Genomic DNA, 16,355 nt, shown 5'->3' on the forward strand with positions numbered 1-16,355 from the left:
ATCTCTTATTCTGGACTAAAAATTAAAAGTTTTTTTCTGAAAAAGCTTCTGATTTAAGATTGATTCCAATAGATAATAAGCATAAATTTGAAAAGAAAAACAAACAATTAGCCTAGATCTTTAATGAACATGAGCTTCCTGTTTTCCCAGCAGGGAATAATTTGTAGGATAGGAGTGGGGGACAAGGAGAGGAGGGAATTGGATCTCTGTACATTGAAAGAAGGCCTTGTTGAATATTCATTGGAATTTCCAGGATTTTTCTCATCAAAATTTTTAATGTGTTCACCTAGTTCAGATTAAAATCAAAAACTATCACCTCTCCTTCTTAAAAATACTGTGTTATGCACACAAACATTCATTTCTTTTAAAAACATTAAAAAATTACAGCCTGAAGTGCTTAAAATGTGTATGGACATGATGTGATACATGTATATATACACACAGATATGCATATGCAAAAGCGATGTATACATACATATATAAGCATGTAGCATTTGATGAATTTGATTAAACTTGATATCCAACAGTGTACAACTACTGTACATCCGGTATGAAATATCCTGTTTCATAGATATAATAGGAGTCATAACTCAAACTTCTCAGGTCTTTTAAGCCTGAAGACAATCCACCTTACTCAACCTTGGATCCCATCCCTTGACTCATTGATGGTGAATAATACCAACCACAGACTGTTTAAAGGCTCACACAAATGTCTTTGGTGTATGTGTCTATTTTTTAAGGTACAAAATAATAATAATTATTATAATAATAAAAATAGCTATTTTGTGTGCTGTAGCAGTTCTTTTATAGCTCACATTAAGTGCAGCTTTTAACCCTCCCACCCTCACCCAAAGAAAATACTTGTTAAATAAGGATTGGACAGGTCAAACACCATTGTAGTGCAAATAGTAAACGATAAAAATAAAAACTAAAACAAAACAAACAAAAAAAAAAAACAACATTTACAAAATATAGAAATGTTTGGATCCAACATATGGACAAACATATTCCTTTCAAGTATCTCTCCTTGAAGAAAATAAAAATTAATCAGGTTACTTCCAATACAAAAAAAGTCTCTCTTTTTGTTCTCTCTCAGGTAAACAGTTTCAAACCTATTAGGTTGCATAGTTCTAAGATCATAAGCACCTTAAAGAAATATAACTTGATATTCTTTTTTCCTTGATCTTTTACTTTTCTATTCTTGCTCTCAATTTTTTAATGATGACTTTTGTTTTGTTTAGTTGCAGAAAAAGGAAGTGTGATCACCTGCACACTATTGTTCTTTTACCAGTACGTATATGTATATGGGTGTGTAGAAATGCCCGTGTGTGGTGTGTGTATGTGGAGGGGTGTCTGAGTGTGTGGGGTCTGTGGCATGTGTGCATGTATGTGGAGGGGTTCAGTGTGTGTGTATGCACACTGATATACATAGAGAGAGGGTCACGCAGACAAACCTTACGACCTGGGTAACTGGGTGGAAAGTGCCTATAACTGGCCCTTTCATATTCATGGCTTTCTAGATGCTACTTGGGTTGTGCTAGCCCACATTACTGCGGACTACACAAGTTGACTTCATGGCTCACCCTGAAAGGGAACTGAAAAGGACAGGACAATACTCCTATTGGAGCAACTGATATCATCACTTGGATAGCAGAAGAAATGAAGGATAGTCTTCTCCCTTTCCTTCCCAATTCCCATCTCCTTCACTGCTTCATCTCTGAGACCTGGATAGGGAATTTGTCCACATCTTCCTCTATCTGTTTCAGGTTTTGTTTTTAGTTTATTATTATTTTTTTAAATTTCTATTTTTCTGGTTGTTTAACTCAGAAACCTTAAACATTTCTTCATTTTGCCACTGTCCTCTCTGGACAACTCATGTTCCCATTCCCGTTGGGTTGAGCACTCTATGAGCACCCACACTCCTCCACTATCATGTTCTGAATGTCCTTCTTGATGATGTTTTGCCCATCATCATAGTACAACATGGACATGGGTCTCAGCTTGGTGGGCACACAGCACGACTTGAGGTTGGCGAAGGGGCTGTAACCCCGCATGCGGTAGTGGTTGATAACCGTTGAGTGAAAGGACAGCGATGAGCCTGATGTGCCTGCTATATGGCTCGGACACTCCCCCTCGCAGTAGTTGGCATGATAGCCAGACGGAGCAATTATCCAGTCATTCCAGCCAATGTCCTTGAAACTAACAAAGAACTGTTTCTTACAGCAAATATTGACCTTGCCGTCACACTCCAAGCCTCGCCGCCGTCTCCGGTGAGGGTGGTCTTCAGATTGCCGGGCCTGCAGCATAAGGAAAGGTCTATGGGACTGCTCCTTCTCCTCATCTCCTCCCACCCCTCCTTCTCCTCCAGCCTTTTTCTTTCCTTCTCCCTCCTCTTCTTTCTTCTTCTTCTTGCCCAGGAGAACAAGGCTGGCGCCAGTCTCATGGCAGTGCTCACAGGCAATCCGAATGTCAAGGGAGCTCTTGCCCTGGTCCAGCAACCGCTGGATGCTGCTGGAGACAGGAAAGATGTGCCAGGTGCTCTTTCGAGCATCCACTGCCTTTTCCGATATCAACAGTTCACTCCTCTCCTCCATTAAGCCAACAGCCTCGACCTCATCTCCTGTGTCCAAGGTGCCCTGTGGGTGCTTCTGCTGCTGAAAGAGATGGATGGTAACTTTTGTCCTGTTCCTATTGGCCTTGGGGACTTTTAGGAAGAGCCAGATTTCTGCACGCTCCACCACTGACAGGTCACTGCCTTCTTTGGAAATCTCAAAGTGCAACGTCTTCCTGGTAGTGCCTATGAATGAAACAGCACAGGAGAGAGAGGAGAGAGCTGTCAGTTCCTATGTTTGCCACTACTCACTAATTTCTGGCCACCATGGGTTCTCTATTATAGACCCTCTGGAAAAGGGATCAACAAATTATGGCCCACAGGCAAAATAAGACCCACAAGCCATAAGAATAGTTTTGACATTTTTAAATGGTTGAATAAAAATTGTATTTTGTGACACATGAAAATTATATGAAAGTTAAACTTCAGTGCCCATAAATAAAATTTTATTGGACCACAGCTATGCTTATTTCTTTATAGGTTTGTCTACAGCTATTTTTTCATGTTAATATAGAGATTAATAACTACAACACAGACTGGCCCAACACAGACTAGCTAAAATATTCTCTGGCCCTTTACAGGAAAAGTTGGTCAACTTTTGCTCTGGAAAAACCATGGCCTAGATCATGGTCCACATCTGTTGACTAATTGCTTAATCTCAGTTTCATCTTCTATAAAGTAGAAATGACATGACATTTGACCCATTATCTGATAGGTTAAAGACAATCAAATGGAATAACAAATAAAAACACACTGTAAGTTCTAGCAAGCAGTGGCTATATTATCCCCACACAAATATGAAACACCCCCAACACCCACTACTGGCTCCATAAGTCTGTGTGGCATGTAGCCTCCTCCTCCCTAGTCACAACCTGCTTCACTCACCCATCTCTTCTTTCCTGGGTCACAGCATCAGCTGTCTCTTTAATTTGCCTCTCCATCGGGGAATCAAGCCCTTTTGCAATTATTTCTCCATGAAATGAGGAAAGTACTCTTTTCCAAAGGGTGATCTGATCATGTCACTCATTGTTTACAGTCCTTTTCTGAGTTTCTCTTGCCCTCAGTTTCAAACAGAAACTGCCCAGAACTCTGGGATCTGCCTGAACTGCTTCTGCCTTCATCATCAGCTCTCTCCCTATGTCCCACCTCTGTGATCCAGCCACATGATGTTTGTTTGCAGTTGTGAGCATCCCATGCACTCTCTTACCTCCAGGCAGTGACACACCTGCTGTTCTTTCTGCCTAGAATACTGCACCCAACATATGACCCTCAGTGGTTATTCTTCATAAAGTTTTAGATTGCAGATGGGATGACACCCCTTACTCTAGAAGCCTTCTCTAACATCTGTGCCCTCACTCTCTTGCCCAGGTCTAGGATGCCCAGGTCTGAGGTATCATCTATCTTGTGCAGTGTCATAGCCCAGTGTTTAGCAGAGTGTAGGTAATTCCTTGTTTTCTTCTAACAAATAGTGGTATCCTTAGCATTGAGTCATGTTATATTAAGAGATCTACCTCCTACCTCTGAATCCCACATTTTTTTTTCTTTTTCCTTTAATGCTGCTAATAGAGGGAAAATCCCTACATCAGTGGAGTGATTAGATTATGCAATCACTCAGTTTTTGCCTAACTCTGAAATTAGAAAGTCATCTCTGTTCTTCTCTTTTCTCTAGCATCTGTATATTTATTCATGGATGATTATTGTAAGGTGCTGGTGTTCAGACTAGAATTCTTTCATTGATGAAATATTTTTCCTCACTTCCACTTTCACCATTTGGTAGTATATGAAACATGCCCTTTTTTCATGACCACCCTCTTGCATATATCTGCTTATAACTATCTGGCATACATGCATCCCATGTACAAATCTGAGAACAGTTTTAAATAAGTTCATCTTCAAACTTAAAATTCCCTAGGAGGGTCTTCCTGTCTGGATTTCTATAGCTAACGGAAATCCAGCCATACTTATCACTCTCCGCCCTGAGATGTTTACTGTACTATAAATTCTAGGCACAGTTTCAAGTTCTCTGCAGCAGAAGGCAGGCTTTTCTGTGCATTGTGCACTGCAGATTCTGTTCTTAATTTAACACACTCTGCACATGGTGATTATGATAGTGGTAAATTCACTAAGGTCAGGGCCAAGGAAGGCTGCCTATGAAAGGTTCTCTGGCATCTTTGTATAAACTTACTAGGATCCTGGCCTAGATGGTGGTGGTAAGGGGTGTTCCTTTGATTTCATGTCTCTGGTAGAAGTTGACATAAATAATAAAGCTAGGTTTATGATTAGATCACCAGAACGAGGAGCAGTTAGAGAGGGAAGCTGGTTGTTTTTAGGAAGCATAATTACTTTTTTAAAAAGTGAATCCACTCTTCCCCTTTACTAAAAATTGTCTGTTTTGTTTGTTTGTTTATTTGTTTGTTTGTTTGTTTGTTTGTTTAAGAAAGCAAAGAAAAGATTCCAGGAAGAAGAGCTTAGTCATTTAAATTTAAGAAGACAATCAGCAGCTGATTTTATGGTGGTAGGTGGGGCCTTCCAGAGGTAAAGGCTGTCAAAGCCTCCCAAGCCTCTGAAGACCAGCCTGGAGGAGTGTGCAGGCTCCCCACACTGAGGACACAGCATCCTGCCTGTGGATAATGTTAACAAGCTCCCTATTGCTCTCCCTTCTGCATCTAAGCATACCAACTTCTGAAACCCTAAACTGTGTAGGGTGCCACTCTAAAGATAGAGAGATAGTAGCTGCTAAATTAGAGAAGCCAGAGGGCACAAGGTTGTGTTTTGTTTTTCTTTTCTGTGTGTGTGTATGTGTGTGTGTGTGTGTGTGTGTGTGCTTCTAGTAAGGAGTGTGAAACAGAAGAATCTGACCTGTCCCCAGGATGGGAGATCTCGGTTTCATGTAACTCATTCCCACAGGGTCTGCTCTGATCTAACCAATGCTTGACAGGATGGGCTTAGGGTAAACATAGGTGCTCTTCAGGAAAAGAGAGGGGACAGATGTCACTGTGGACCCTTACACATTAAATTTTCCGTGAATAAAGTCTAGAGATATTTACAGATCCTGGGGTGGGGGGGGGGGGTGGACCAGGGAGGGCTAGTTGGAGATGAACGAGTGACAGCACATTGATTTGTAGGGCCATCTAGGCTGCTCACTTCCAGCAACAGCCTACAGGACAGTCTCTCATTTCACAAGAGCAGGTTTCTAATGCATGAGACAGCCCCACCCCTTCTTCACAGGCAGCTGTACTTAGAAGCAAATGATTTAGTGTTCCTGAGAGAGGATTGTACAAAGAGAGTACTCATTAGAGGGGACTCAATCTGTCAGGTGCTGTTATATTAGGATCAGAGAGTCATCATAAAATGACTTTCATCCTGGTCCTGGCAGATAATTAACTGTATGGCATCACCTGGTACTGCAGAGTGAAACAGCGCTGATTTATGCATTGGTTTCATTATCTAAGCTGAAAGACTGTTCCCTGTATTCTCTTCCACTGCCTGCATGCAGTATCTCTCCCCTACATTTCTGACATTTGGATTTTCCCCTTACTAATTGACGTGCCTGTCGCCTCCTTCTACTGGTGTCCATTTCTGGAACTGCTATTTGTATATTGCATGATACTTTATCAGGAATAAAATAAAACTGAGATCCCATTTCGTGAAAGTGCTGTTGCCATAATGCTCAGGAGAACAGGGGAAGAGAGAGAATCAAGTCTTCTTAATATCTACCTTATATGCAGGTACATTTTAAAGTTCTATTGTATTCTGACTCATTAAACAGTGCATATTTTTTTCTTTTACATTTAGCTTTCATTGCAGAAGGGAGTGGGGAGAATGAGACAGCTAGAAGCTAAGATGAAATTAATATTTATTAAGGCTGTAGGTTTCAGAAAGATATTACAACCCTAAAATTTCTCAGGTATAAAAAATATAACTAGCCTCTTGATTATATTCCCTTCATTTGTGTATTACCTGAGAGAGATTGCTGTATTGCAGTGATGCTTTCAGAATGGTTCATTCTTCAAATTTCTATGCATAACAATTTGAAAAACGGAAGGAGGTTGCCTAATGCTTAGGTATTTAGGATCAATTACTAATCAGTTTCAGGTATGAATTAAATATATCTCCTGCTATAAATTCCTGAAATGGAAGCCTTCCCATAATGCTTTGTGAGCAGGTAGAGCATTATAGTTTCTACAGGTGCACAGTAGAACCTATTACCTATTTAATAAGATATAGCTAGTGGTTTTGCTAACCTTTCATTACCTACTCTGATAATATTCTTTTCATCTTCTGTGCTATTTTTTCCTTCCTGAGGCTTGTGAGCAAGGCTTATATCACAGCCTGCTTCGCCTGAGTAATTCACTAAGAAAGTCCCACGCAAACCCATGTGGGTGATAATATTTCATCACTTAAACCTCAGTGGACTTATACCAAAGGGAAATAAAAAAGTGCATAAAAATAGGTAGGAGGGATAAACTTTGCATCTTACAGGGAACACTGTTGAAATGTTGCCAGTGGGAAAGATTAGAAAGAGGAAAGACTGTGGAAGCTGGAAGTAAAAACACCTGAAAACAGACTGTCATCTGCTTTCATAATTTTTCAAATGTTTGTAGTACCTCAGTCACAAAATAGGCTTGCCAAGGGTTAAGCTGCCAAGATCCTCGTTTTTCCCTTCCCCCACACCAGTATGCTGCTCATCCCCCAAGGGCAGCCACTCAAATTTGTGGGGCAGATGGGCATATGAACACTTCCAATGAAATAAGCAATACACTCAGTGTCCCAGTTTTGTTTTGTTTTCTTCACTGGGGTCCTGCATGAGTATGATGTTCTATGTATGGGTATTGACTATAATGTTAATGTGGAAAGATTTGTTGTTTACAGAGGATTTAAATTCACCTTGGGGAAAGAGCCTCACTGTAAAATACAACTCTTACTTTAATTTTCCATTGTTCACCAAGATGTCACTGTGCCTAGATATGGTATAGTCACTGGTGGGAGTATACAGAGCTACCAGTTACAGCATATGTATTTTCTGAAGCACTAACTTTGCATTTGGACTGCTTTTCAGAGGTTTCTGCATAAGCAGCAAGTAAGGGCTCAAGTGAGGACATAAGGTTATGCCTCCTTTCACTTACAGTAGAGGGTCTTGCCTGTAGTAGAACAGCAAGTTTGGTCATAGATGATCTTGATTGATTTTTTTTGCCTTAATATCTTTGCTTAGGACTTGCTATTGAATTGTAAATGATCGGCCACATTTCTGCACTTTAATTTAAACCAAGATGAAAACAAAAGATTAACTATTTAGAGAGAAAGAGGTTTTAAGTTCCTAAAAGAAGGAGAAAAAAATTCTTAAAGTTCAACCCACAGACTTTCAGAGACTCCTTCCAAAGTTCCTGAGAACTTTTATACTTTTTATTTGAGATCTAGGAACCCATCTAGTATAAAGAATTCTGAACTACAACTCAGCATGCTCAAGTATATCTTAGCAAAAAGGGCCAAAATATATATATATGTTTTTGTGAAAAGTTCCTAGGAAGGTATTACTCCTCGTTTTCCAAATGTTAAAACTCAGTTTCTACCCTAACATCCTCCACCCTGTCTTTAATATGCCTACTTTACAGGCCCCAACCACTATCCTTCTATTTCACATCTTTTCTCCAACATTTCTCTCCATACTCTCAGTTTGGAAACAAACACATCCTCTGGAGCTGTATACCATGTTCCCACAAAGCGTTAAGTAAATAGCCTTTTTCCTCCTTGTTCGCATTCACTTGTCATTTGTTGCTTGTGAAAAGCATTGATAAGACAGGCAAATGAGGCAACAAAATCAGGGGAGATGGAAGATGTTTTTTGAAAAAGCCCAGGCAGCAGTATTATGGGGAGACTTGTGAGGAAATCAGTATTGCTGATGATTCATGGTCACATTTCTCCACGCACTGTTTTGTTTGCTTCTGAAATTTATCATTCCTCTGTCGTCCATAGAACTTGGGAAAGTTCACATGCACCATAAGAATCCCCATTTTCTTTCCTTCTGTCTCATTTAATGTATTATAGTAGTCGTGTTCCTTCCATCCCATAAAATCTTAACTTTTCCTGGATAAGACAAAGTGGGCAGTAATTGTTAATCACTAAGACTAGGATGCTACAGACAGGGCCTTTAGTAGGTGAAATTTTGTTTCCTTAAAAGATTAACTGGTAAGAAGCAAAAGTCTTTGGAATGCGCCCTCTTGTGGCCCATCATTTCCCATTATTCAGAGAAGAAAAGTGTGTAAAACACCCTTCAGTGAGGGGTATTCGAAGAAAATTTCAGAAGACTGGAATACAATGGTAAAAGTAATCTCCACCTAAGGATAGCTTTCTTAGGTGGGGGAAATAGTCACCCAAGCAAGCCTTCTTAGACCCCTATTTGGGAAGTGTACATTTCTAATTCATCTTATGTAACTATACTCTCCAAAAGGGGAGATTTAGTATTGCTTTCAACACCTGACTATGTAAGCATTTTCCAATTCTAAAGAGTCGTTTTTCTTCAACAAATGCTACCTATTGCCAACTTAATTACCAGAATCAGCATATAAATTTGCCAGCATATGGAGATTCAGTGATATATTGTCATTGTACATTGACTAACCAGCTATTGTTTCAAATCAAAATATGATGAAATATGATATAGTAGTCAAGAAGGCCACTGACTTTAGCTTCAAAAATAATCATAGTAAGAGTTGACTTAACTCTGCCTGTCCCTTCTTCCTTTCCTTTAAAGTCTTAAGGTAAACACAGAGGATTCTGTACTAGCCATACAAAGTATGTGATAACTTTGGTGGGCAATCTTGGGTGACATAAATAAAAATAAAATCATTTTTGTTGGTTGAAATACATTTCAGAGAGCTTGAGAGTGATTCCTAGCTGCTTACTTAATAACAAGTCATATCAGTTTTACATAAATGGGGCACTTTCCACCTGAGCACAATGGGACAGACTTAGTTCAAAGAATTTTAAGCACTTGAACTTCAGCAGTTCTTCAACTTCTGTGGCTATGTCTTGGCTTTATTCAATCATCAAGGAGACTAGAAGTAAAAATTGAATATGAGGAATCTTGAAGTTGGAAGGTGCATCTATTGGTATGCATCTGAGCCATGCATGCAGGTGACACATATTGACTAGAATCTATGCTGTACAAAAAGTTTATAAGAAAAAGAAAAATGAATGTCCTTTGCTACTGTCCAAAAGTCTTGACATTTGACATAGTTCTAATGTTATTAAAGTTAAATTATTCCAAAAAAATAAGACATTTTCATATATTCACTACAATCATTCAGATGATAAATCTCTTTCCAAGGAAAAGAACAGCAAAATACTCACATGGTACTCTACTTGGAGAATAGATTGTTCATATAGCAACTAAATCAACTTAAAGTTGGTGTGTGAAACTTCTCAGATGAGAAAAATAATCAAGTATAATAAACCTTATCTGAGAATCTAGCAGCTCGCCCAAAGTGGAGTTATAAACTCAACAAGGAGTAGTTTTCCATTACAAATCTTAAACTTCAGTCACCATGTTACTCAAATGAATCACTTTCTTAAAAGGTAGCTCAATTTATTTTAAACTAAACACCTAACAAAGTTTTAAGCCCTGGCTGATTTGGCTCAGTGGTCAAGTGTCATCCCTTGCACCAAAAGGTTATCAATTTGATTCCCAATCAGGGCACATACCCAGATTGAGGGTTTGATCCCCAGTTGGTGAGCATATGGGAGGCAATAGATCAATGTTTCTCCCTCACATCAACATTTCTCTCGCTCTCCATCTCCATTCCTCTCTCTCTAAAATCAATTAAAAAAACAGTTTAAAAGAAAGAAACGTTTTAAAAATCGATGAGATTTTATTTAACTTAGAAAAAGATTGGTACTGAGATGAAGTCAATAAAAAAATGTAAAAAGTCAAGTCCTTTCACTGCAAAATCTCTCAGTGCAATGAGAGTGGTTTGCTAAAAAGTCAGACAAGTCAGAAAGTGAGACATGTTGCTAGTATCAGGTGTATATTAAAAGTGGTCAAAGGCATAGGTATACTTAGTTATATGATGTGGTAAAGCCAACTGAAGAGGAGCTGCAATTAAGGCCATCATGTGTGGCAGCTTGTATATAAAAGCATACAGGGTCCCTTTGTGTCAGGACAGGGAGCGGACTTCTAGATTGCTGGAATCCATTCCCTGCACAGGACCCAAAGTCATTAAACACCTTCTTTCCTACCTTGCTACAAGGAAAGTTTGAGGAAAATTGGGTGGCAACTTGAAAATTCCAACCTGACTTTGTTTCTCAAAATGCTTTAAAAAATAAAGTCCAATCATCATGTCCTTTGGGGGCTCTGTCAAGATAGAGTTTTAGGAAAAGAAATTAAGACATTCTTTAAAAGAGTTTTGCTCCAGTGAGAGAGCTAAACTGCCCTGCCTGGAAGCTTACAGGAAACCGGGGTTTCTCTTAACAGGGGGAAGCCAGGAAGTCAACAGGCTATCTTTGCCCCCAAAACGATGCCCAGGTCTTGGAAAGTTTTCTTGAAAACAGAACATCTGAGTCAACAGGTTTTTAAGATTGGAAATTCTGACTGCTGCCTTTAATGTTTATGCTGCTGCAGAAAACTTTAAAACAGAAATGCTGGGAGCCCCTGCACATACTTTACTGGCCATATGCTCTACCAAACAAAACAATGGCATTCCTTTCAAATAGATTTGCCAAGGGATATCATTCCTCAGCCTGGCATTACCATGAATGTAACACGGTATTAACATATCTGTGTGCTAGGGCATGCATGGACTTGTAGGCATACAAAAGGATCTATGTCACACAACTAAGAATAACCTGGTTCCAGATCTCTGCCTCCACTTTTGACAGGTATTTTCTATTCAGCAACAGGTTAGTGTGGTCCTGAGCCAAAGATTAGAATCTATTTATTAACGTTCTTCCTCTTAAGAATTGAGTGAGAGTTCAGTGTAGTATCTGAGAGCACTTTGTCAAGGGTGCATTCCTTGGCAGAAAGCTCTTAGTAACTTTACAGAGAACAAAACTCTTTTTTTTCTTTCCCAGCTCAGAAAGCAAAACTCAGTGTTTTAAAAGTGACTGCTGGGTCAACGTCAACTGTCCCCTGAAGTCATTCTTTACTGTCTAGAATGAGATGCCTGTGCTTTTATAGACAGAGTTTCTAAAGGTAAAAATGAATGTCACCAATATATTTGCCCTGTTTCTCTGATGTGGCCCCTGATTGGGCTTTTAAAGAGGAGGTTTGTTTTAAGACAATGACTTCATCTTTGCCATATCACCCCAATCCTACACTCCCTACCCCACTCCTGCCCCAACAAAAACTTTGGGTGAGGTCCAGAAGCCTCCTGGATTCCCCCAGCACCCTAACATGCCCCGGCTTTCATCATGCTGCTGGGACCTGGTTTCCCAGGCAAGGCAAGGGAGCCTCTCACAGACCAGCTTACAGCTCCAGATTGGACCCAGAGCTTTGCTCGGGTGACCAGATGAGTATAGCAAGTGTAAGCTAGCCATGGCTAGCCAGGGCTCAAGAATTCCATTTCTGCTAAGTCCTCTCCCCATCCTGGACCTCCCCTCTGCTTGCCTGCTACCATCATCTAATAACTAATAACCCTCCCAGGCAATTTACAGCTGGAGGGAAAACAAGTTGCTCCTAGGACTGTCAGGGAAATACATCACCCCCCAGCCCCAGTGCCAGCACCCACCTGATTCCGCGAACGTGATGATCTCTGAGGTCTGCTCCATCAGTTCATTCATTTCTGCCCTCCTTCCAATGTCATCCTCTATCTCCACGTACCCGTTCTCCCCAACTTTGCCCACATGGAGTTTTCTGATCGCGTTCAGAAGCGCCGCCTTGGGCACCGGCTGGGTGACCTCGGGTCTCTTCTTCAAGTGCAGCATGTTTAAAATGTGCTTTTTGACTGCCTCCACCATCTCCGGCTGAGCGTTGGGTACATCCTTGGGAAGGGTGGTTAGTGCACAGGACGGGCAGGCAGGGTCCGCACTGTGCCCCTCGGATCCCGGGGTAGGGGAACTCCTCACTATAATCCAGCAACTCGCCAACAAAAATCCTCGCAGCCAAAGCAAGGGCATCCTGGCAGCAAAAGTTGTTGTGGTTGCCTTTTTAAAGGCCCTGCTTTTCCTCCCCCCTCACGCACAGGTTTTTTGTTTGGTTTTGTTTGGTTTGGTTTTTTTCCTTCTCTTCTTCAGCAAATTCTCTGGAACGAGAACAAAAAGTTTTCTGTGAAGTTTTCTTTGCAGGTTCTCTCTCTGAATGCAGTCAGTGCTGTAGGTTTGTGGCTGTCAGGGAGGAGAGTTCTGACTGTCTCCGAGTAAGAGAAGAAGGGAGGGAGGGAGGGAGGGAGGGAGGGAGAGAGAGAGAGAGAGAGAGAGAGAGAGACAGGGTGAGGGGGAGACAGAGACAGAGAGGATGGGAGGGAGGGAGAGACAGGGAGAGCGGAGAGAGGGGGACAGAAGAGAGAGGAAGAGAAGGGGGAGAAGGAGAGAGAGAGGGAGGGAGGGAAGGAGGGAGAGAAGGAGAGAGAGAGAGAGGGAGAGAGGAGAACGATTGGCCCTAAGTGAGTGAGTGAATGGGAGAGGGAGGGAGTTTGTGAGTAAAGGCTGTGATTAGGAAGGGGAGGGAAAGCCCGTTTTCTGACAGGCTGCTTTCCTTCTGCTCACTGCTCCCTCACACACACCTCTCTTCATGTATCACCATTCTCGGGAGTTCTACTTTCCCTTCTGAAAGAAATTCTCCTAATTTTGTTCTACTTTTTTATTTTTCTTTGCCCAGTCCCTTTGCTTCACCTTCTTCCTCTTTTGGAGAGGAAAAATAACCCCAAGTAAATGCACTGTCTCAATCAGCAGGGATGACTTCATTGAACAGCCTGCCCCGCCACCCCTCCACTCTCCTAGCCATAGCCCTACTTGACTCAAAGCCCGCTGGCCTGTAAAGTGGGCTCAGGGTGCTGGAGGTCAGGGAACAGGTAAGAAAGGTTGGAAGAAGGGAAGGGGACTACGGGACTCAAGAGCCAGTCAATTGTTCTGGCTTGAGGAAATCCCTGAGATTTTCTCCTTTCCTCGTTCATTCATATTTAAATGTTCAGGATCGTCCACACAGGTAAGCAATCAGATGCGAGCGCAACAGAACTTTTGTTTGGGGTCATATAATACACTCTACTTTTCCCAACTGCAAAATGCCTCCCAGCACTGAAAGATCCACTGGCAGGCAAGCAGACAAGCAGCATTTTACATACCCCTGTCATATGAAGCACTTTTCTCCCTCCTTACCAGCCACCCACTCTTGTCCTGCACACACACACACACTCACAAATTACAGCCTACCACCACTTGCCCTGACTTCATAAATAAAACGCAAAATTCACTTGGCCTTTCCCACATTATTTTACAAAATAGTGTGCTCCTACAACTTGAATTACTGGTTCTATGGGGGAAAAAAATCTCTAAAATATATTGACAAATTAATTTCTATGTCTTGTGGTTTTGTTTTTGTTTTTGTTTTGTTTTGTTTTGTTTTTTTGCAGTCTACCCCTACTCCATCCTGGACCAGTGTATTCATGTACTGGCCCCTTGATGGCTTATTTTTCTCTCAAAGGAACAGCACAGATGAAATCATCATAAATTTCAGTGTTCACAATAAAAGAAAAATGTAAATTTTTAAACAATGCCTCTGTGAGGTTTTTTGTTTTTAATTTCCCTCCCTGCTTCTGCCCCAGTCCCCTTTTTCATTTTCTTTCTTAATGTTTTTATCTTGCAGAAGTATCTTTAAAAGGTCCATCTGTTAAAGCTTTTCTTCCCTCTGGGTTTCTTTCCCACACATAAGCCCTCTCAGTTTCTCTAGATACAGTCAGCTTATATCTGACACTTAGTGTGTTCAGAGCATTACAGTCAAGCATGACAATTTGGGAAGCTGGGGAGGGGTGTGTGTGTTAATAAATGTCTTTACTACAGGCATAAGATTTGAGGGCAGGAGAGGAGGGTGAAAAAATTGTGGCACTAAGTTAAAGTTACAGTTTGCACAGGTAATAATGTTGTCCTGAATTGGATACATTGTCCCCCTTTCCAAAAACAACTACTTGCAAAACTTTCAGTGTTACAAGCCATTTATCACCTTTGGTGTTTTACCTCCAGGAACATCAATTATTCTGCTATTATTGTTAAGACTTTGTCAACATTCCTTTAAAAGTCTAATTTTTTAGTGGGGGTGGTGAAAAAAATGGGGAAGGGGCATTTGCATTATAATTGTTTAATAAAATATCTTTGAAATCTAATACTTAATATCATCTATTTGGTGTCACATATACAGTATCCAAAGCATTTTGTAGTCCAATTAAGTTTTACAAGAGAGTCTGAAATAGAACTAAAAGTTTAATGACGCCAAACAACTCAAGAGTCCTAATAGTAACATTTAGATAAGTGCAATTTATCAGCATGTGGATTCTCTCTGTGAGGATGTATGTGTTCCTTAAATTTGCTGTTTGTGAATGAAACTCTTAACAAATACCTTTCTCATTGGCATGTGTATTCATATATATGTGCTGAATAGGTTGTATAAACACATAATCTACTTGCATGCTGTACTATTAAAAGCTATATCAAACTGCCTGAATTATATAAAAAGGTACAAATCATAATAATCGTGGAGGTACTAATCAATTGTAAAATTCCTTCTAACCATTCTGACTATAAATGTGTAAACAGTTCACAAGTAAGACTTAAAAAGCATTACCTTTCCGGTGCTCTTTCTTTCACCAGCAGCCTCTTGTATCATGTGGTTAGAGCTATCTGAGTTCCTCTTCATAGTATTGGCTCTGTGAAGTTTTATACTGTACTACTTACTTGTACACTCACACATTGGTACCACTCAGACAGGAGGGCTGGGGCTTTGTTTAGGATTGGTTAGAATCAGCATGACATCAGCAGATGACTAGTTTTTCCAGTGTGAGACATATTTCATAATCATCATCTAATGGAAATTCTTTCTTAGCTGCTTTAACACTACTGGGTGATCACTGAGCCAGTAAACCTCTGGCTGACTAGACTAACTTTTAGAAGACTACTGGAACAGTTATATCTCATTGAGCATCCAACTTCCAACTTTTCTTTTACTATTTGCAAACACACACTTCTCATTACATTCAGGTTCAGTTTTATGTCTTCAAATAAAACATCTGTTACTTCATGAAGTTACCTCTATTTACAGAGTATTTTATTGTTTCTTACAGGCAAGAAAATTCACAGTGCTCTTTATAGGGATTCTAATTTTACTTTTTTAAATAAGATATTTCATTGAGAAAAAATAAAAAAAAAAGTATACCTATACAATAATGGTCTTCCCTCCCCTGACTTACACTATTATTTTACATCTTGAAATTGAATGCCTGCTTCATAAATCATTTATCACCAAGAACTTTGGAAATAGTCATGCTCTGCAAATGAACATTATAAGTATCTTTTCGAGGCTTTTAGAATCCCCCTTTCCCCCTCAAAAAATCTCATACATCATTCTTCTTTATCAGATCTTGAAGTCCTATTATTTTTAAATTGTTACAAATATAACATGATATTAATGAAAAGAAGTGAACATTTCTTTACATAGGGGTTGAGTTGGTCAGGATTTTCTTTGGAGTGGGTGGAGTGTTAGCAAGTTGGAAACAACACAGGAGGACAGAACCTTCCGACAAGGATGGTGGAGGACAGTTTGGAG

At 40.2% G+C, this 16,355-nt stretch overlaps 1 protein-coding gene across 1 annotated transcript; it reads right to left on the bottom strand.

The window, feature by feature from the left end:
• Window positions 1-1,797: 1,797 nt before the first annotated feature.
• On the bottom strand, window positions 1,798-15,462 carry INHBA (inhibin subunit beta A). The gene is made up of 3 exons (XM_036247063.1): window positions 15,378-15,462; window positions 12,334-12,846; window positions 1,798-2,797 (listed from the first exon to the last, which is right to left on the bottom strand). The coding sequence occupies exons 2-3, from the start codon at window positions 12,719-12,721 to the stop codon at window positions 1,905-1,907; spliced, it is 1,281 nt and encodes a 426-aa protein (XP_036102956.1). The 5' UTR covers window positions 12,722-12,846; window positions 15,378-15,462; the 3' UTR covers window positions 1,798-1,904.
• Between the last annotated feature and the right edge of the window lie 893 nt (window positions 15,463-16,355).

The sequence above is a fragment of the Molossus molossus genome, unplaced genomic scaffold (assembly GCF_014108415.1).
Source record: "Molossus molossus isolate mMolMol1 unplaced genomic scaffold, mMolMol1.p scaffold_m16_p_7, whole genome shotgun sequence".
NCBI lineage: Eukaryota > Metazoa > Chordata > Mammalia > Chiroptera > Molossidae > Molossus > Molossus molossus.